We start from the raw sequence: 23,527 nt of genomic DNA on the forward strand, positions 1-23,527 counted from the left end.
GCAAAGCAAGCAAAAATCTTAACAATAAACAAATAGAAAACTACTTTTAATCCACAAAGCACCTCAAATAAGCCTTGGTCAACAACTATGCAGAAAATAGAAGTAGACCCCATATTGTAATTTTATAATTGTTGCATGTTAAAATATTTGTAACAGGAGAAAAAAACTTTAACGTGTTCATATTGAAAAAGAAATATGAAAAAAAAAAAAGCTGATAACATACCGCTAGTCACCTCAGCCTCCTGATCCTGCTAGCGACGAGACAGGAGTTTTAGATATGCAAGGCAAACCTGAAATTCTTTTGAATGAAGGTCTTTTTTTTTTTTTTGCAAAATCAAGAATATGACACATTAGAAGCCTCAAAAATGTTGGTTTACTTAATCCAACTTCAGATCAGATTGAACCCCTCTGCTTACGTTACCAGCTTGAGCAGTTTTTCCCCTTGAATGCCATGCTACAAAAGCTTTAATCCGCCAGTTACATCATCAACAACATCAGCAGGTCCTGTTAATCCACAAGGCGCTAAGAAATTTGAAGTGCAACATAGTAACTGGTGAAATTATAATGTAATGCTCTCCAAATAAATATTCACTCGATAGATTTGATTTTCTAGAGTTGTTGGTCGTATCAATATATATATACAATTTTTTTGGGCAAAATTTTTTGTCAAGTTTTCATGATCAAAATTTAATCACTATGATGATCATTAAATTTATTTGAGATGAGTAATATAAATTGTAACTGATTGCTTGTGAATTGCATTAATCTCAGAAAATTCAACGATTTAAATACACAAAAAATTTATATGAATATGTAATCCGTTCAGGAAAGTTTAAGACACAAGAAAAACATAAAAATGAGGTTTTATGTGTGGGCTCTTTTTTTTAGAGTGACGAACTACTACATTGCAATAGTCTACATTTTCACAAACCTATTTGTTTAATACTTGTCTATCTTCTTTCTCCATGCACGTGAATATTAAAAACCTCATAGTTATGCACCATTCCAAGAGACCATGTAAGCAAAGGGCATGGGAGCTTGGGTTTGGTATGTCCCTTTCATCTTGTATCTCTCCTGATGTTAGTGCTTTCTTCGCACCATATAAGAAACTCTCTTCAAATTTGATTTTGACAATTTCCCCCCTTGCCTGCTATGCTGGTTTGGAAATTTTATTTGGTCTGGTAACCTGACGTAGCTCTACATTCGGTGAGCAGTAAACAGGCACCACGTGTTCTCACTATTTACCGCACGGCCCGACAACCCGACCCGGAACGGACCTGGGAGTTTGCGTATTGCTCGGTATTGGTATTGGTCGATTTTGCTCGACAAAAACCAAAAATACCATTATGTGAAGACCAATACCGAACAATACCGAGCAATACCGAGTTCTTTAGGTATTGCTCGGTATTGGTCTTCACAGAGCGGTATTTCTCGTTATTACCAAGCAATGCCTAGCAGTACCGAGTAATACCTAGCAAATACCGAGCAATACGCGAACATAGTAATCCCGGACTCCGGTGCGAGAAGGGTCATCGGGCCGCACGGTAAAGAGTAAGAGCACGTGGCGACATATTATTAGCTACCGGACGTAGAGCTACATCAGGTCACCTGACCTAATAATTTTTCGCTGGTTTGAGGGCATAATAACTCTCGTCTCTCCTCCTCTTGCTTGTAGTTTCTATCCTAACCTCCAAAAAGCGTTCCTCTTAAAAATCGTGGATCTAACTGATCTCTTCTCAGTGCCTGCGGAGCAACTTGTGTTCAGAGGTTAGGTTCGGCTCCAACCCGAAAGACTTGACATAATTATAGTCAACTTGAACAAGATTAGTCTATTAAACAAGTAAAAAATTTAAACTTAAGCTCAACTTTATCAAACCTGACCCGACACAACACAAAAAAACATTTAATTTGTGATGGGTTAGTGTCAACCTGATCTCAAAATAAACATAATAATTCGATTTAGATACGACAGCTAAAAAAATAACAAAAAATTATAGTTTTATATGTTTTGGATTAAAAAAATGAATTAAATAGCTAGGTCATTATTTTTTGGGTTGACCCAAACTCGACTCAATTTTTAAAGCTACTTATGTTGACCCAAATCCGACCTGAATATTACACGAGTTGGCCTAAACCCAAATTTTTTTGAACTAGGTTCAAGTCGGGTATATATGTCAAGTCCAATATCAACACCCCAACTTTCAATACTTCTCTTCAAACTCCCATTAGATTCTCTCAAAGGACAACGAGAGAAATCCGCTCCCAAGACCAGCAACTCCAAACAAAATCCTAAAAAAAAACGAACAAAACCTTAACTAATCTACTTTGGGTCAAGTCCATGCATTGCATCTTAAAATGTAAGAAAGCTCTCGAGGGAAGAAAGCATTTTGGATTGTCTTCACCATATAGTCGCTCACAAAAGTAACATTTTATACCTTTTGGAGACCAAAATAAATATACTCTCTTTGAGGCCAAAAATTCTTCCATAATCTTAAGTTGTTAAATCATGAGAAAAGTACAAACAATCTCTCTGGTAGACTTTGAGGGACTTCACTAGCTAAAGTGAAAAAGTCTTCTTCTCCCACTCTCTTTTCGGATTGTGATTTATCCAAAAAAATGGGGGTCTTGAAAGGAACAAACTATGGAAGACCATTAAGAATTTCTCTACCGGAGTTGGTCATAATGGGTTTTAATGGGGAATTTCAATATTATTCACTCCTATAAAAATAAGGTTGGTGGTAGGATACCTCTACCTTCAAAATCATTGATTTCAATGATTGCATTTTCAAATCAAGATTACTTGAGCTTTCCTAGTGTTGGTCTTACTACTACTTGGTTCAACAATCAATTATACTTTCCTATCAGATCTAAACCTGATTGGGTTGTCTGCAATCCCTCGTAGATCAACAATTTCTGTACATACTAATTTTGTTATGCAATGGAACTAGCGCTTTCAAGCTAAAAATTCCAAGAAACTATGGTAATAGCCCAGTTTTTAATGTATATGAGTTGATGTTATTTCAAGAGCTTGTTATTAGCTAAATGGATATAACTTGTTCTTGTAGTTATTCAAGATGATGAAATTGTGTTGATTTTGATAATGGATTTCAGAGTTATCTTATTCATTGACATGACAAACCTCTTTGTGAATAATCGAGGACTATGCATCACACGCCACAAATTGCTTAATGAGTACCAAATGTCAAATTCAAAACTTATTTTTTTTCCAAACGAAACCTAAATTATTATATTATACTGAAGGAAATTCAAAACTAAATTTATCCAAGCCGAGCAAATATGATGGAAATATACAAATTCATTCTAAATCAAGAAATAATTTGAGCATTATTTATTTATTTTCATTACTTGGTTTATTTTATTTTAGTTTACAATTTTTTTTAATTGGAACATGTTTGTAATTATGACCTCATGAAAGCGTGTATTTGCTTCCTAATGTTAGGTTAGTCTATATGTGTTGACATGAGCTTAGTTTGGTTTGGTTCTTAGATACCTTCAAGTTAAACCCTCGAGTTTAAATATCTTTCAGGGGTTGTTTGGGTGGAAAAACTTGAGATTCAAGGGAGTTTTAAATACAATGTGAAGTAAAATTATGCATTTAAAAATTTCACAGGTGATTGGTTTCTTGTAGAAGGAACTTGTGAGTTTTTTTTTTATTTATTTGGTTGCTTGCAAAGTAAAACCAATATTTGAAATATGAAAGCAACCTAATGCGCCAGGCACCAATGGTGATCAACGGTAGTGGCAGCGATGACAACCAACAACATGGTAGTGAGCGGTGACAAACAGTGGTGGAGGTGAGCAAAACTTCACAATTTCAATGTACTAGGGATTCCAAATACCTTTACAATGAACTTTCAAATACCTCAACATATTACTCTATATTTATTTTGCTTCGAACAAAACACCCAAAAATTAAAATCCCTTGCATCTGAATTATTTTTCTATTGACCTGCATACCTAAGCAAATAAAATAAAATGAAATTTGTACCTATTCGGACATCCAACGACGCCTTTCGCACGATGTCCCCATACCAACATCGTGTCTATGCATGATCTCTATCCAAATCGCGTTGATAAAGGATACAAGCGATACCTCATTTGCACTTCTCTTCCCCACTTGGCATCCTTCGTCGTTGTTCGACTTTGTCACTTCGACGACATTCCCTTCAAGTCAGATCGGAAGTTAAGACACTTCGATCAGAAGTAGGAACGGGAGCTTGTTCACTGTGGAGGCAACTTTCTACCTTTGGCCTGCTTCTTCGCCCCTTCGACGACATTCCCTTCCTGTCAAATAGAAATTTAAGAAATTTTGGGCGGAAGCAAAGAAGGGAGCTCGCTAACTGAGAGGGTAACTTTCTCCCTATTGAGCGCTTCTCTGGCTCCTTCGTGGCTGTTCGACCTTGCCCCTTCGACGACTTTACCTTCCTGTCGGATAGGGAGTTACGACATTCAGATTGGAAGCAATAATGGGAGCTCGTGTGCAGTGAAGGTAACTTTGTCCATTATAAGTGCTTCTTCGGCACCTTTGACGACTTTCCATTCCTGTGGGATCGAAAATTAGGGCATTTTGATCGGAAGCAATACGGAAGCTCGCTTGCTATGGAGGTAACCTTCCCCTTTGCGCGCTTCTTCGGCCTAATCTTGTAAATTTGCCAAACCAAAGAGGTAGAGGGAGGGGATTAATGGTTTAATGGATTTTAATTAGAGTTATATTTAATTTAAAAAAATAAAGAAAGAAAAGAAGTATAATTAATATAAATTATAATCAAATTAATTAATTATAATTATTTTTAATCATTATTAATTATTATTAATTAGTTATAATTAATTTAATTTAATTAACATTAATTAATTATAATTAATTATTTTAATTAATGATGATAATTATAATTAATTGTAAATAAATATAATTAATTAAACATAATTATAATTAGTTAAAATTAATTGATATTAATTATAATTTAAAAAAATAAAGAAAGAAAAGAAGAAAGAAGGATGCTAGCTTGCTCCCTTGCCTCGATCCACAAGCCGACACAGTCGCCGGCAACTCATGCAAGGTATGAAGTTCCAAATCCCGCCCTTGATGCGCTTGATGCGCTAGTGAACCTCCTATATGCGCTCTTGTAGTACGGTGGGGGGAATCCAGTGCAACAGGTGTGACGAGGCGGGTAAGTCCTATACACGTTCTTGTAGCGTGGTGGGGACAGTCCTCGATCTCGACATCAACGCCGCCGAGAACTGCTATGCAAGGTATAATGTTCCAAATCCCATATTCGAAGTTTGCAACGGACCGGAGAACCACCTATATGCACTCTCGTAGCATGGTAGGAGGGAATCCGGTGCGATGCATACGGTGAGATGGGTAAACCCTATACACGCTCTTGTAGCGTGGTGGGAAAAGCCACTGGTGTTCTCGTACAGGTACTGTTGAAGGCCCCATACACGCTCTTCTAACGTGGTGGGATGAAAAGATATACAGACGTGGAGTCTAAGGATACCTACCATACACGCTCGAGTAGCGTGGTGGGAAGGCCCAGCTCCCCTACATTTCCCCGTAACGGAATATATGTCGGGATGCTGTCGAAATTTTCACTGAAGTGCACAAAGCTTGAACAATAAGAACATCTAACTTGAACAACAATGCAGAGGACCTGTATCTGAACACAAGTACAATGAACTTGGAAAAAATACAGAGAACTTGTATGAAGAGCAAGAGATCAAATTTGAACAACAACGGGCCTGCACTTGAACTGAAATGTATAGAACTTGAACTTGAACTAAACTACAAGAAATTGAAATTTAAACTCTAAAATGCACAATCAAGATTAAAGTTCAAATGCAAAATAATAACATGATGCATTTAAATGAATACAATGAATGAACAGGGGACTTGCGGTGGGAAAATTTCAAATGTAGCTGACTTACAATCAACATCAGTTAACTACAAAATACACAAGTATCATCCATATGCTACAATCAAAGACTTGTTATTGAAATGGAGGCACCTGAAATTAACAAGGGAAACTTGTCCTACATACAACAAGTCACATCAAGATAATAGGCATTGAATACATCAATGCCTTCTAAATGACACCGTCAATATGTGTATGACCTGTCCCTGCAAACAAGTACAGTCAACGACCACCTGTGAATGATGAAGGTGGACACAATGCAGATACAATAAACTCCTACAATAGTCAAATACAATGTACTTGTAAGCAACATCAATCGACTGAAGTATACATATGTGTCTCCTACTTGCATCGACGAGAGCCTCAATTCAAATAGCAGTTAGCCTGTAGATTGACATGGCGACATTGACAATTGATAGTAGAAGACTCATTACTGCAAACAAATACATCAGATCACCTAAGATTGGTGAAAGGTAGATATGATGCAAGTACAATAGGCTCTTCTACAAGTACGTCCGGGAGATTGTAGTAAACATAATCATTCCTTATGAGCAAGGACAGATGATACAACGCACTTGTGGATTACAACAATGGCTATATTGTAAGTACAATGAACCCTTGTGAACACAAATACAGATAGCACCTACAACAGCGGTGATTAAGATGCTGCGAGTACGTCGGGTATGAAGACAATTCGATGTACGGAGAAGGGCACCTCCTGGCAGAATGGAAGGAATGTTTGAACAAATTCGAACTAAACTTCCTAGTGTTCCAAAGTTTCTCCATTGCCTTTTATCTGAGAGAAAACATCTATAATATCTATGGTCATTGGAAATACAAATGATCTTTGAAGTTTGGCATTACGACACAATAGATCATGCACACTTATAATGCTATGGTACCGCCTCTGCCGACGCTGTTCAACCAAGGAATGCAGGTATCTACTGATTTCTTAGACAGAATCCTCCCCTGAGAAAGACACCTTCTGTAAGAATGGACAAGATGTTTGAGCAAATTCGAACTAAATTTCCTGGTTCCAAAATTTCTTCCTTGTTCCTATACTCGGGAAGAAAACAATTCTAACATCCACAAACACTGAAAATGACAAGTGCGCCCAGATACCTCTATTCATTTTGAAGGTCAATTATTTATTTACGAATGTTACATCTTGTAGAGATCTACTACACTGTAAATCTTGAAAAGAGTTCTTTTCAAGCTAGCAATCACTAAATTCAAGGTATAGGGCATTAGTAAGGACGCAATCATCCAAGGTTGAAATAATTGATTATTTATTTAAACCAACAACAAAAAAATGATGATGATGGCATAATCAAAGAGTCACCTACTAATTCATATACGAGTTCTAGGAAGAGAGTCAGATCAAATCATTATGAAGTGAATGAATCTCAGTTCAACCAGGTTCTGAATATTGAGTTGGATAAGATTATTGAGACTTGCAAGCTTCCTGATGAAAGATAGTTGTGCATCTAACACACCATCCATAGGCAAATACAGAAGGACTACGATGAACATAGGCTCCTACAAGCTATTGTAGTAGGAGACCCGTAGTATATTTACAAATATTCCAAAAATGTCCCTCGCATATGCACCGTAATTTGTATACACATAGGTACACAAAATGGGTAAATGTATAATACACCCGCATGGGTCCTGACGAGCATGTTATGGATACATACGTGACGTCTAGGGATGCTGCGCGGGTCAATAAATAAGCCTAAGTTTGAGCCCGATCCTCATATGAAGATAGATATGAGTCGACAATGCTCAAATCCTTAAATAAATATGGGGTTGTGAAGTTGACCGAGATATTTATTTTAATACATTCATATTAAGCTTTCAATACCTATAACAATGAGAAAATTCACCAATAAAGGAACAAAGCCTATGACGAGCCCGATCCTCCATCGACAAACTAACAGAGTCGACATGATTCAATTAACAAAGGGAAATAAACCCTTTCACCCCGATGATAGTCGTGTTGAATACATAGCTGAACCGAAGGGGTTAATTTCAAATATTTCAAAAGGCCCTCAAATTTACACAAAATTCAGATGTTTTCAAGTAACCTCAAAGTCACTCCGATGATGGCCGTGTTGAATGCAGAGCTCAACCGGATGGGTTAATTTTAAATATTTCAAAATGCCCTCAAATTTACACAAAATTATGATGTTTTCAAGTGATCTCAAAGTCACCCTGATGATGGCTGTGTTGAATGCAGAGCTCAACCGGAGAGGTTATTTTCAAATATTTCAAAATGCCCTCAAATTTACACAAAATTCAGATGTTTTCAAGTGACATCACAGTCACCCCGATGATGGCCGTGTTGAACGTAGATCTCAACCGGATGAGTGATTTCAACATTCAAAGCTCCACCAAAATACCCACTAAATCCAAAATTTCCAAAAATCACCCAAATCCAGAGATTTTAAACTGAAATCCATCCATCAAATTATGGTTTAAAATTGTGCAATATGAGGCTCGCCTTGAGGCTCGCATTTGCGCAATTCCAGTAAAAAACGCCTCGATGCTTACGCTTTGAGTTTTTTTTATGAGGCTTGCGCCTCAACTTAGTTGAGGCCAGCCTTGGGGCCAGCCTCGCCACACTGGCATGAGGCTTACGCCTTAAGCTATATATATTAAAACTTACATAAATCTTGAAGTAAATGCCCGACATTGGACTCTGTAGGAGACGAGGAAGGGGAGAGAGCAGTTCATCATAACGATGATTCAAATGAAGAACCCCTTAGTGATGACAGTGCTGATGGCTTATGAGTTCTTATGTGATATGTCATTGCTATTTATTTTTGGAAGTTGGAATTATATGTTAATGAAAAGAATACTGTGATTTGGGAAAGATAAAATTTTGAGTTGAACTATATTTCATGTTGTCTAATTATTGGGATATTTTAATTTCACTTCATATCTTATTCTTTTTTATGTTTTATATTATTCACTCATTAATATATAAAAAATTTATCATTTTATGTTTACGCAATCTTTTGATTTTGAGGCTTACGCCTCAAAACGCCTTGAGACTTACGCCTCGCCTCACGAATGAAAAACGCCTCAATACCCGAATACGCAATTTTAAACATTGCATCAAATAACTTAAAGTAAAATCCATCCACCCTCCGCAATAGTTTGCAGGGGTGGAGAAATTAAAATTTATTTCAGCTCACATAGAGCTAATGCCTAGTCGAAAATATCACTATGATCCATTCTCAAACAATCTCCTGTCAATAAGGACGTAGTACGTGTCCTCTGACCGGTGGTTTTGCCGTCAAATGACACTGCAAGATAAACGGTTATGACCCGGGGCCCTCTGTACCGAGTGGTTTTGCCATCAAATGACACCACGAGTTAGCGGTTACGGCCAGAGTTAATACGTTCTTTAGTGGCATCAAATCTTTGAGATATGAATCAATAAGATATGATCGATAAGGCACAAAGCCCTCTTCTAGCTAAGATTGATTCAAATTTGTCCCCTTAGACAAATATTCACCACAGGTTTACAAGGTCCCCTTGGAAGAAGCAACCCATGGCTGCCGACAAGGATCTTCTGTTAGGTTGGGTCGACTAACTCCTCTGACTAAGTAGATTAGGGACTACGATGGCCCGAAACGACGGAACCATGGGATCTTGATCGGGTCCACATCCAATCCCCCACCATCCGCTCTAAGTGCAAGATAGTGAAATTTCTAATTTTAAATATCAACCTTCAAACTCCCAAATCCATGCTGCTACTATATGCTGGATATCGTGTATCTATAGGTACGACATATTCATCGACGACAAGCCTTAATCGAAAGTTCTCTCTCGTTATCGGGAGGGGTAATTAACTATAGGGGCTTGTGCCTATAGGAAACTAGAACTCAAATCATAAAGTCCTCGCAAAATGAGGGTGAAATCTCTGGGTAGTTTCTTATCTACAAATCAATCTGCCTTCCCAAAATTTACCCCGGAACTTACATTGCATTAAAACTCCCCCGAAAGAAAAAGCAAAGCGGTGGAAGCCGGGGCTGAATTTTCGGAACCCACATTTGCACTAAAAATACTTGCAACCAAATGACCCCTTAATGGCATTAAAAGCTTCATTAGCTAGGGATGAATTCATTCAAGCCAAGAAAATTGATAAACTACAGCATTATCATTGATGAGGAACTATTGCGGGTTGTATTGCTACTCCTGCAAGATGTTTATGCTGCTTACAAGAGTTCAGATAGTTTTTGTGGCTTTTGTGTATGTATTTTGTAGGCTAATTATGGGATGGTAGTTGAGCTGCTTAATTGACTATGCTGAAGTGCTACTTACTAGACAGTTGTTGCACTCGCAAGATGGATCAGATTTGTATGGTTTTATGTGACAGATTCGGTTGATCTAAGCTATGAAGAGCTATAATGTCAGTAAGGAATGGACTTCCCAAACAATGCAATCAGCAGCCGATAAAATAGGAAGGAAATTACAACATATGCAAAAAAACATCCAGTACCAATTGATCTAGCCATAATAGTAAACAAAGGATACCATAGCCGCAAGAAAAATAGGAGTGTTGGAATACGTATTATACTAAGAATCTTACAAGTACTGAATGGTAATTACTTGCAATAATAAATTAAATAATCAAGACACTAGAGTAACATATCTAGTTCTTATAAACAACAACATCATAAGCATGTCATATTCAAAATAAACTAGAAAATATAAAATAAGACAAATTGAATAATACCAAAACTCAAAATGTCATTGTGTCCATCCTAACAAACACATACTACGTTTCAGAATAGTTAAACTTTTAGATATTCATCGCCATCTCTTACCCATTTTGTCTATTGTACATCCAAACGTGCATACAAATTATGTGGTCATACAAGTAATAAAATGATGAGTATCAATCATCATCTCATAGACTGTGTCAACAAATTACTAAAAGTGGATTGATTTCATACTATTTGAACAATAGAAAGCATTTTGAAAAAAATAAAAATAAAAAAGAAGAAAGAAAAATAAATGAGGACTAAAACAAAAAATAAAGACTGCTTGGGGTTCTAAATCAGACTGACTAGATCTAAGGATTAAATTTCATTGATATTCATTATACTGGTTTAGTGGTGATACAATCAAGAGTTACCAATAACTTGTTGTGATCAAATCTAAAAGGGACCTACCTTTCTCTCAAAAGCCTAGGATTACTAACTTCTCCAAACAACATTCCTAGTTCTTAATGATAGATTCAATGTAGAAAAGTTTCATTTAAAGGCACAATTGTTCTATTGAATTACAAGATTTCAACATACCTATGTCAAGGGGTGCAACCCAAACCCATCTGCCTTCCAAAATTTATCTCGGAACTTATTCAGTTAAAACTCCCTCGCCAAAGAAAAATGAAGAGCGGGGAGGCAGGAGCCGAATTTTCGGAGCCCACAGCAAGTTGAGCTCGAACATGATTTTGAGCTCGACAACTTATCGAGCTCGATCTTGAATAGCTCTCCGCTCGGCTCGCAAGTTCGTCGAGTAGCTCACGATGGATGCTGGCCAGCAGGAAGAAGAAATCATGTACACGTGAAAATGAAACGCGAGGATCTTGCCGGCGAAAAAATGAAATCGCGACTGACACTGGCGACTGGATGCTGGGGACGACAACGACTGACGTTGGCGACAAACACTAGCGAAGATGACGATGACTGACGCTGTCGACGGATGTTGGCGAGTGGCAACGCCGGCGACGGATGACGCTGGTGACGGGCGGATGTGGATGAGCAACTCGATGAGCACTTTTTTTCCTTATCGAATCGAGCTCGAGCTCAGTATTTGACAGTCGAGCTTGACTCAAACATCCCTGACTTGAGCTCGTCTCAACTAGTTTGCACTCCTAGCTCATATGTCTATCTCACAAACCAAAATTTCCCCTATGCGCTTTATGATGACCTACAAAAAACGAGATTGGCACCTAAGCACTGAGTCTGGGTGCCTGGGCATCATGCTCTCAATTTTTGTGGCACAAAAATCTAGTTTTAGGAACTGGGTGCAAGGACTGGGTCTCAGGCTAAGTGCTAAGGCTCTCAAAGCCTCTAAATGTGTTAATTTTGCCAGGTTTTGCTCGGATGGATCTAAAATGCTTCCTTTGCTCAACACATACAAAAAATTCGTCAAAATAAATGCTATCCTACCTAACTTTAAATTAATTAATTAGTGTAGCGAATTTTTAAGTTAAAGAGCAATAAATGCAAAAAAAAGATTCTAATTAGCATAAATATAATAAAAATCACTTGTATCATTGATATCGCTTATTCCAAAATCTAACTTTGTAATTTCCTTGTCTACTAAACATTCACCCTCAGTGTTCTTAAGAGTTAAGACCTCAATTTCATTCTTTATACTAATATTCTCTTGCATCTTGATCTATCTTCCTCCCAACCACCAGTCTTTGCCTTATAAATTTACCCTCTCTTCTCCACATATTCTCTTTGTTAGCAATGCACCATTATAGGAACGAACCTTAATATCTGAGCTTCTCCTTCCCTCAAGCCCTCCCCAACAAACGCAAAACAGGCACCAACTACCCCACCACCATGAATTTTACCCAATTGACTAGAAGGCTAAACCAATGATTTAGTTGAATAAACTTGACGGTAAAATAGCCCAGCTCAGCGAACCGGCCTTTCCTTTGGGATGGACTTTAAAACAAACAAGCATGGTGAAAGTCCATTATTATTAACATAATATCACTCAAGTTCATCATAACCCCGTTATGTATCATCCGTTGCTATGTTATTCTACGTTCATTCAACAGTTGTATAAACTAAACAAAACTACCCCAATGAGTCGAGCAAGAAAATCCATTCCAATAACAAGTGAAACTCAATGCAAAACAGGTCACATTTCTCAATTATATGAAAATCAGAAAGATAAAAATAGCAAATAACTTACCAAGAATCGCCATCACTGTCCTTGAATCTGTAGGAAATGATATCAAATCAGATCTGATATGTTATTCTGATATGAAATCATTGAGGAAATGAAAATATAACAACTGGTACTTGCTAAAAAGAAACTACAACTTGTAAAGTGGCGCCAAGATGTCAACGCCGTGGTTGGTTAAGTGTGTGGGGGTGCGCAAGCAGGTCGGATGGAGTTATATTGCTTTGCCAAAACAAATGCAAAGCAAGGATACAGAAGATCAGAGAACAGTAGGAAAGAAACTTCTAGCAACTTACTCGGTGCAATTTGCGTCCTTCCGGCATCAACTGTTATATGGGTTGGTAGCTTCAAGGACTTTGCTCTTTCCTGATATGTTTTAAAAAAGTCATATAAGCAAAAATTTCTAAAGTAAAACACTAGCACTTTAATTTTTTTGACATTAATCAATTGGTCATTGAAAATGTTTGGGTGATCCGTATTCAGAAAGAGGAATCACTTCCGTATTTGGGAAAAATTGACATAAAGGTAAACAGCTACACTAGGATGTCTGGATACATCAGATTATAAGGGCATGCAATGTTTGGCAAGTGCCTCTCACAAATATGATCAGGACATGGCACCTGCGCATATAAACACAGAAAATGCGAGTAATATATTTCAAATAAAAATTTTTCTGATATTGGTGTCCAACATGGAGGAGACATAATTGCATTTCTTCAGCATTTTTGGGCCTTTTTTTTTTGTTGGGATGGGAGGAGAGTTTGATCATGGCTTTCTATGATAACAAATGTAAGTATCATTTACTTTACTACTAATTGGCAGATTTCTTTTCATTTTATTGATGAAATCAGACTTCTATTTGAAATTATTTTTAATATATTTAGAAGGATAATCTGATGCTCACACATTGATTACTTTATATATTAAAAATAAATTATTTCTAGTACTTTTCAAAATTAAATTACTAATCTAGGGAGATTTACATAAATGATGCCAAATTCTATTATATTAACATAATCGACACAAAAATATTTGTTAATTACTCCCATACCACCAAATGCTTTTAACTACATCAAAACTATCATATAGGAAAGTGATCACAAAACCCTAACAATCACCTTTCTTGCCTGCACCAAGTAAAATATCTCGGATACGCCACATCCCATCACCTTTTGCCTTTTGGCAAAGCTCATGTTATAGGTGGCGTTCCCATGAACCAGTCTGAGAAAAATTGTCACTCCTCATTTCTTGTAAAGTTCATGCTTCACTAAACTACAGACCAAGGAAAAATATCGCTCTCATCCTTGCCAGTTTTCCTCCAAGCAGGAGAAAAAGCTGAGTTACCACTCCCTCTACCTTCTTTCATGGGCACGACAATGTAATTTCTTCTCTAATCCTCATACTTCCCTTCCTTCACCATCTCCTCGAGAATCACCCATCATGCATCAACTCATTCACCGGTCTCTATAATCATTTAACTTGCAAGGCCCAAATATTTTTTTACCAATGTCGGATCTTCAGCATAGGAGGATCCATATATGATATTTATTGATTTAGAAAAAGTATGTGATAAAAGTTTCAAGAGAAGTGCTCAGGAGAGTTCTAGAAAAGAAAGAAGTTAATAATGCTTATATTTAAGTCATTAAGATATGTCATAGTTGTTACTTGTGTTCAAACACAAGGTGGATAACAAAGTTTTTTCCTATTTCATTTGGATTACATCAAAGATTAGCTTTAATCCCATATAGTTTTGCTCTAGTCATGGATGTTTCTACTAGACATTTGCAAGAGGAAGTACCATGGTGTATGCGTTTTGCTAATGACATTCTTCTTGTTGATAAAACTAGAGAGGGAGTTCAAGGTAAACTTAAGCTATGAAGGTCAACCTTAGAGTCTAAAGGTTTTCTTTTGAGTAGATCTAAAACCAAATATATGGAGCGTAATTTTAGTAGTAATAGATCTAATGGAGGCTATGAATTTCGGCGATCAAGTCATTAATTAAAGTATATATTTTAGATATCTCAAGTCTATTATTCAAAGTGATGTTGAAATAGATGAGGATATTATTAGTAGAATTCAAGTTGGATGGTTGAAGTGGAGGAATGCATCAGGCATATTGTGTGATAGAAAAATACCCTTCAAACTTAGGGGAAAATTCTATAAGATAGTGGTGAGACATGCAATGCTTTATGGCACAGAATGTTGGCCATTAAGAGAGAAGCATAAAATTAAGTTTGGAGTTGCAGAGATGAGGATGCTGATAGATGAGTGGCTTCACTCTTAAAAACAGAATGCAAAACGAGTATATACATGAAAAGGTTGAAGTAACTCCAATGGAAAATAAGAATAGAGAGTCGTCTTAGATGGTTTGGTCACATATAATGCCAGTCTTCCGATGACCCGGTTAGGAGAATAAATGTATTTGATTTGGCTAATGTTAAGAATAGCAGGGGTAGACCTAAAAAACCTTGGCTAAAAATTATTAAAAATGACCTTTCTTTATTATATTTAAATGAGAATTTGACTCTTAATTGACACAATGGAGAAAAAAGATTCATCTAGCTGACTCCACATAGTGGAATAAAAGTTTGTTGTTGTTGTCAGATCTTCAAATGCTTCTAGTAGCCAGTAATATATATGAGCATGTTTTTAATTTGGAAGAAAGGGAGGGTGGTAGAGGGTGTGGGATTGTGTTAATTAGACTTAAACAAATGTTTTACTAGGGTAACATATACTAACAAAGCAGCATATTGATGAAATTATTATTATTATTATTATTATATATTAAAAAGTTGCCATGCCTATATCCGAGTCTAATAGCATCCATGAATATGGAATTAATATGATGTTCTTCCAAAATAGGAATTTTCTGACAAGATTGTTGGTCTCCAACAATTCCGGAGCATTAATGTCAATCATCTATATCAACTGATTTTGCATAATTATTTGCAAGCATCGTCTATATCAACTGATATTACATAATTCTTTTCATAATGATGTCAAATAAAATTACTTAAATAGTTGCATGATATTATAACTTTACACCGGCCAAGTATATGAGATATCATAGTTAAACGCAATTGAATATAGTTCACTTTATATAGGTACCAACAGATATAAATAGGACACCATATGTGCATAAGAAGAATAGCATGCCAATTCAAATGTTATAAAAATCACCATACCTGTAAAACAAGCATATCTTCCTCACTTTCAGTTCTCAAAACTACCTTAACCTGTCCACACATTTCCCACCTGCAAATAAAACTACAAAGAATAAAACCAAAGAGCCACAAAAACAGCAATATTTAAACGTTCCAAATCTCAGAAAGAAAGTTCCAACAGAGAGAATTAGATAATTAAACAAAGAACAACGATGCAGATTAACGTTATACCTGCTTAACGCTCTGGGCGCTCTGCTATGGAGTTTTTTATACAAGCCCAAAGTTGCATGGCTTGCAAAATAACGGCACAGCAAAAACTAGCATTAGTGAGAAAACAAGTTCAGCACTAAACAGCATATTTAATAATGTTGACAGTCTGGTTATGCACGTAATTAAGAAAGAAAGGCAATAACGATGTTCACGTAACAACTGAGTGACCATAACAAATGAAACAACATCTGTTCATATTTCATCACTGAAATTTAATTCCATATGTAAAACAGCCTAAGAAAATTTAAAAAAAAAAAACAATAAATTCAAAAACCTCTCCATGGTATGCATGATTTCAACTAAAAAGCTAAATATTTCTATGCTGAACAATTACCGCTATCATTCTTAAGGCAAATTTTTTATTCGTACCAATTCATGGAAAAGTGTATACTTCATGAATCCCACTTCATTCTCCAAACCATGAATCCTAAGGAAGCCCACTTTACACTTGAAATTGTGAATCCTTACATAATAGAAAGAGGGAGAGAGAAAGAGATAGACTATAATCCAAATCTTTCACTCTCAAGTATAAATTATTAATGGCTATTATGGCTAAACAACTGGTATACAATTTGAATAACTTTTATGATCATTTAATTATCAATCAAATAGATCCTTTTTTTTTAATGAATGCTCCAATTGCATAAGAAGATAATTGTGACATATAATTGTAGAGACTTCCAAATGGCTTGGAATCAAATAGATTATTAATAAGCATCTTTCATGTACTAGACAATTTGATTGATAAAATACATTGGTAAAATTAGACGATCAAAGGACAAATAAATATAAAGCCCAATCATACTTGTAATTTTCATATGCCTGATGAATAGTTAAATCAACATAAAATGATGAAACTCCATCCACATGTAATTCTTATACTTTAAATAACAATCATCTGTGTGAGATTTTGAATATAAAGATGATATAAAAATAGGTAAATTAAAATAAATTTAGGAAAGAATAGTCATTCTCCTCCTAGGAAGAGAAGAGTCCATTAAGATTGCATTGTTGATTGTGATATGCCGTAGAAGAATTGCATGTGTATCTAGAGTCATCAACTTTTATGATGATTAATCATTTATCAAACAAGTGAAAAGTATAACGATGATTGGATGACAAAGAGAAATCATTTTAAAAGTCAAATTTTAACCATGAATTTCACCAATCAAAATCATCTAACACATGGAAGGTATCATTAAGTAATGCATTTAATTACAACCCATTAGAAGGTCTATACACTTTGCAACCACGACAATCTTATTATGCACTCAAAGTCATGCAAGGTCTACTTGGGGCAGCTTTTCTATAGCATTGATTTTCAAATTAATATCACACATCTATTTGGTTACTGTTTTAATGTTGCTTTTCAAAAATTTATATGATGAGAAACTATTTTTACAACTTGATATGTTAGAGTGTGGTAGCTATAAAAAAAGTTATTTTTTATTTTTTTTAAATATATTTTTAATACTCCAACAATACTAAAAAAATATTTTTCCCATAACAACCCTACAAACAGATGCAGTTACCAAACAAACCCTTAAAGTGAAAACTTTGATGCATCAAAATGATAATCAAATATTCTTAAAACTTCTTCAAATCATACGGGCCATAATGGGTAGTTTTTATCTTACAATTGAAGGTAAATATCAAAATCTAATTGAGTAGTGAATGGTGATTCAAAGAAAGAAGGATATTGCTCCACCTAGGAGAAGAATGACTATTCTCCTCCTAATTTTATTTTGGCACATGTTGCTTTGTATAACATTCAAACTCAACATCACAAAATTGATTATGATTTACAGCAAAAAAATTATATATGGATCAAGTTTCATCAACTTTCATGATGATTTAAACACTTATCTTTTATGTGAACAATCTAAGGATGATTCAAAGACCTATAAAAGCCATTTTAAAGTCTAGTTTTACCAAATTTCACAAATCAAAACCTTCCATACATGCAAGATATCATTAAGGATTCCAAGCAATTTCAATATCTTTGCATTTTTAAACTGCATCTTATGCTATTGAAACCATCCATTATGAAATTTTTGATTAGTATGACAAATGATCAAAGAATCATAAAAATCTCTGAAATCATGCATGCCACTAGTTTTAATAATGTTGAAGATAATGGATGGTTTAATCTTATATTTGAACTTTATAAGATAAAAATATAATTGGGTAGACAGTAGTATCCCTCCTAGAACGACAAAAGTTCAAACAGATATTTTTCATATGCATATGAAAAGCTTCAATTAAAACTTTTATTCATCACTAAGGCTTAGTTGGACAATTTTTCAACAAGTTTACTTTTTAAAACCTGATGTCAAAATTTTAATTTCTGCAGTAAATATGGACTGAAAGTTATACTTCATGTCCCCCTCCATGGCTTTACGACCATGGACATTGATTGCAAGGCAGCTTGTCCATCTCTATGAGATTAGTTCATCACTAAGAACTATTAGTACTCTACTACCTCTGCACATCTTCCATGATTTTACCAGCATTTTTTTTTACATGATTTTACCAGCATTTTTTTTTTACATGATTTTACCAGCATAACTAACACACCCATAAACTAAATTTCTTGTTCATCAGAGTGACTAGCAATGACTTTATTTAGCACCAAACAACATAACACAACACAATAATAGCACAGAATTAGCATTACCAAATGAAATCCAAGTAATAAAGCAATTTAAACAAAAAAGAAAGGAATTTCAAGAATTAATGACAAGGGAGGGTAACAGAAGTATTGACAGCGATAGAAATAAATGATTGTATTTCTAAGAGGAACAGAAGCATTGGCAGTGAGAAAGATGGATAAAATCAAAGATTCAAATCTGAGCCAACATAGTAAATAATAAATATATAACTCGCAATCAAGTTCTAATTCAGAAAATGTGAATCAAGGCAGGTTCTCAAGTTACAAGTAACACGTCAACCATTCAGCATTAGGTTGAATAAGACAGCACAAAACTCAAGTTTGGTCGAGTTGAAACTTGAAACCAGATCTTTATGCAAAGATTAGCTAAACGTTAAATTTCAAGAGCTCTTAACCCTAGAGGCTACTTGCTTGGAAAAAAATTGACTCAAAATATCCTAACCAATTTTTTGGTCAAGATATATCTCAAAGCCATTAGGTTTGCTTTGAGATGAGTGCAATGCATGGGGAATTTATATTTCAATCCTCTCAAAGAAAATATACTGGCTTGGAGGCCAATCCTGATCAAAATTTTACTAAAATATCATAACCAAAAACTTTCCCTACTAGAGTTTGAGTCTAGTATATGAAAAAATGGAATGTTTCAAGAATTAAAATGCATCAACTTCTAAAGTTGTACTCCAGAAAATAAGAAGGAAAACTAATCAATAACTGCATAACAAAATGCTCACAAGAATCATGAAAATTGTGTTGAAAGAATTAAAGGAATATTCCTAGCTAAGAATGTCCCCAGATAGAAACACAATAAAGAATAGATTAAATAATATCAAGAACAACAAGCCTTGAAATGAGAGGCTGGTCATTGTAGCTCCAAAAAAATATCAAACAACTCTGTCCTGATATTTGGTTGGCTCCCAAGTTACTTGTTCCTCGGCCCAACCCTTAAAAGTGAAGCACGAATCCTCAAAGGTTTTCAGATTTCTCCTTATGCATAATGTTTAATGCAAATGCCATGCTTTAAACATGACATGAAATTATGTGTCAAAATAGAGTGAGAAAGTCCCATAGGAGGCCAGTTAATATAGTATATTTTTTCTTGTATTAATTATCTGAATCCAAACCTATCCATAGGTGGGGAAGGAAAGGTCAGGTGGCCCAAACTGGTGCCTTGAATGGGTGAAATAGGCACACAATTGGCCCTTAGTAGGGTGGTTTGCATGGCTCATAGCCATTGCCCATGGGCATATTGATGTTCAGTGCCAAGAATAAAAGGCTGCCCATAAAGCCACTTCAATCACATCCTCCCAAAAAGCATCAAAACATGATTTCATGGAAAGCGGCACCTCAAGCAACGCTGCTCAAACCTTAGCCACCTCCTAGAAAGCATCAAAGCAGTATTCCATGGAAATGGGCACTTCGAGCATCCTCCTTTCCCCTTTTAACTGGTCTTTTAAAGCTCTGTTGCATTTTGCTCATCCATCTCTCCCAATATCATAAACAAACTTAAAAACTAATCAAATTATTTTGTGTCATGAGTTTTTTCACAATTATAAACAAAATCAGTCACATTGACTCCTTAATCATTTAGTTGAGTTATTGATATCTATAAGCATACTCCTAGAACTCAATCACATAATTGCTACCATGGTTTAGTAATGTTCCAAAAAAAAATTTTTGTAAATAATGGTGACTCAAATTGCGTAGATGATTGAATAGAAAACCTCCTAAGGAAATTTGAATCATAATTGAGGAATCAAGCCTTAATCATGAATAGAAAGATCAAGAATTCTAACCAAATAGTTATCACTAGGTGAGATCCATGAGATCCATCTACATATTAAGAAGAGCACAACCATCAACATTTCTTTGTACAGAGATGCATTCATAATACCACAACTGAAAGATCAATTACAATAAATATGAATGCCAATTAGTAAATAAAGTCATGTATATACTAATTAAGAATGTTTATGAAATTAGTTGATTCCAATAAGAGCATCAAGATTAATAGGTATCAATCTAGTATCCATATCCTTCTAATTATATCGTTATTGTTATTTCCTCAAAGAATTATCTTGAAATGGTTCATGATACAATGAATATCAAGCTAAAATAATAATAACATCAAAGGAAACATAAACCATGAAATGTGTTATTTGCTTTCCATCCAAAAACCTTTATTCAACATCTGGTAGGGTCTTGTATCATTTTCTTCCCACTTCCTCAGCTGGCAATATTCTGATCTTTGAGCCTCTCTGCTCAAATCCAACCTCAGAACCGTCATTTACCAGCTAGGAACTTTCTTTAGCTCCTTCAGAAAGTAAAAAATATTCCTTAATTAACCTGGATAGGTGGTCATTTTATGCAATATTACTTTAGTAAATACCCCTTCCAAGAATACTCTATTTTATAAAATGGACAGCATTTTTTATTGGAGAAAGTAATTGAAATAGTTTAGCTTGAAAATATTGTTACCAGCAGATCATTGTTTGCATTGCAAAACACCAAAACATACAATCAAGCATTGAAGCTTATGGGTGCTCGGGAACAGAAGCTCATGTTATTACTGGATTATAACTTTAGGCTCGTATTCCAAGTTAGTCCACCATATTTGTTTTGTTGCATGAAACATACACTTTGCCCGTCTAAGAATACATAAAAAGCCCAATCCCCTATTACCAATCAAGCAAACGCAAATTGCCCAGCATATAATACATTAAGCATTTCCCAAATTTGCTCCTATAGAAAACCAATTCAAAGCATAGTTTGCATTGAGAGCGTTTAGATTTAAATCTACCTGCACTGAGCAGCAATCTTCCCTTTTCCCATCTTCAAGTCATTTCTGACAACGAGTACCTGAAACGAGTTCTTATCCTTTTCAGTCAGGACCTGATGATAAACCAAATCTAACTAAAATATCTGCTTAGCTTAAGATATGCAACTAAGTCGACATATCAAGGGAAGAGGTGGTGAAAATATCAACTGATAAGTGAAACTGGCAGAAGGAAAAGGGACCAAACCAAATAATGAAACTGAAAATTGCATATGGATTCTACCATTTTGAAGTCTTCGAGAATTTCCGCGAGGCTTTCGATCTCAAAAAGAGTGGGCTTGGTATTCTTTCTTTTCCGATCCACTACCGTCATGGCGTCTTTGTTCTTATCACTAGCCTTTCCCCGGACCACATCTTGGACCAAGTAGAGAAGCCACCGAGCCCCTTTAATACTACTATTCTTCTGATTTTCCTTATCGTCATCATCATCGGCGTGATTGAGGGTGCGGAAGGAGCGGGCGGAAAGAACGTAGCCAGCTGCGAAGCACACGGCGCCGACAAAGGAAGCGGTGCCTGCGGTCAGCAGAGAGACAGAACCCCCCATGGCCGGCGAGTCGCCACCACCGACGCAGAGCCCGGATAGAACTTATCGACTACTGCTCCGAGGGATCGTGGCCTCGCTTTCTGGAATATTTTGCGATTGGCCGAGAGCCAAATGGCTTCCTCAAGCTCGAATTTTTTTTTATTTATTTATTTATGACTGTTGAGCCGATTAAGATTAACTCACTCAGATCATATACTCAAATTTTAAAAACAAATCTCTTAATTAAATGAAAATGAAATAAAAAATATATAGAGTCTAACTCATTTTAAATAATTTTTTTAACGTGCCTTATATTATTAGAAATGATAGTATTTCTTATAATTAGATAAGGAATTCATATAATATAATAGACATGAATCATGAAATACTTACTGAGATGTTGGCATTACCATCAAGATAAGCTCAATGATATGTTTAATCTTTCTTTATATACGAGAGGAGATTCGTGATCAGTGTGATAAATATTAGAGGAGATTCTTAATTAGTAGGATAAATATCAGCCTCAATGGACATAATTGACTTCTACATTGGTGGTGGTGGCACCCATTAGCTAAGTGGTGTTGAGTTGGTTTTGTCTGTGATGGGTGGAGCATCGGTGCTATTAGTGATGATGGGCGTCGATGTCATTGATGATAGCAGATGATGTTAGCGTTATTTGGTGAGAGTGCATCGACTTTAGTGTTGAATACACACAAATCTTGTTGGCAGAGATAAGTGTTGACGTTATTGATGATGACCAACATTGATCATAATGATGGTCATGACGTCGACCTTTCTAGCAACAACAAATGCCAAACTTGCAGTGATGAGAATTGTTGGTGTTGTTGGTGACGATGAGCATTGGCATCATAGGGTACAATGGTCATTGGTGTTGGCGTCTATGGGAGATATCAATCTTATTAGTGACAATAGACGTTGGTGTTATTGATGAAGGACAAGTCTTGGTTCATGTGGCGAAGACGGATGTTAGCCTCCATGATGAAGTTTGGCTTTAGCATATTTTTACAACGACAGGCTTCATACATGGTGGAGATGGCAGAAATCCACTTTAGATGTGCTTGCGGACCTCAAACTTAGTAGTAGTAGAGGCTATCAATAGTATTGATGATGAAGGGAATTAGCCCCCAAAGTTTTATAATATCTTCTTTGGAATCCTTTTTGGGGTTCCATCTA

At 35.8% G+C, this 23,527-nt stretch overlaps 1 protein-coding gene across 6 annotated transcripts; it reads right to left on the reverse strand.

Annotated features, from left to right (window-relative positions):
- LOC110094631 (peptidyl-tRNA hydrolase 2, mitochondrial) lies at positions 1-22,471 on the reverse strand. 6 transcript variants are annotated; one of them, XM_028699281.1, is made up of 8 exons: positions 22,034-22,471; positions 21,775-21,833; positions 16,268-16,327; positions 16,058-16,127; positions 13,169-13,238; positions 12,882-12,908; positions 422-504; positions 1-313 (listed from the first exon to the last, which is right to left on the reverse strand). In XM_028699281.1, exons 1-7 carry the CDS (start codon positions 22,352-22,354, stop codon positions 455-457), a joined length of 657 nt encoding a protein of 218 aa, XP_028555114.1. In that variant the 5' UTR covers positions 22,355-22,471; the 3' UTR covers positions 1-313; positions 422-454. The 6 variants fall into 6 exon arrangements, 4 of the variants coding, with proteins under 4 accessions (XP_028555114.1, XP_028555113.1, XP_028555115.1 ...); XM_028699280.1 differs by having other exon boundaries at positions 417-504; XM_028699279.1 differs by having other exon boundaries at positions 64-504.
- Positions 22,472-23,527: the final 1,056 nt, after the last annotated feature.

Source organism: Dendrobium catenatum, unplaced genomic scaffold (assembly GCF_001605985.2).
Source record: "Dendrobium catenatum unplaced genomic scaffold, ASM160598v2 fragScaff_scaffold_1226, whole genome shotgun sequence".
In the NCBI taxonomy this organism is placed as follows: domain Eukaryota; kingdom Viridiplantae; phylum Streptophyta; class Magnoliopsida; order Asparagales; family Orchidaceae; genus Dendrobium; species Dendrobium catenatum.

Excerpts from the sequence above, each read along its gene's own strand:
- LOC110094631 (XM_028699281.1), bottom strand. The coding sequence starts at position 22,354 with ATGGGGGGTTCTGTCTCTCTGCTGACCGCAGGCACCGCTTCCTTTGTC. Across the intron at positions 21,834-22,033 it reads TTCTCGAAGACTTCAAAATG|GTACTCGTTGTCAGAAATGA; the intron begins GTAGAATCCATA and ends AACTCGTTTCAG. Across the intron at positions 505-12,881 it reads GACAGTGATGGCGATTCTTG|GACCTGCTGATGTTGTTGAT; the intron begins GTAAGTTATTTG and ends GTGGATTAACAG.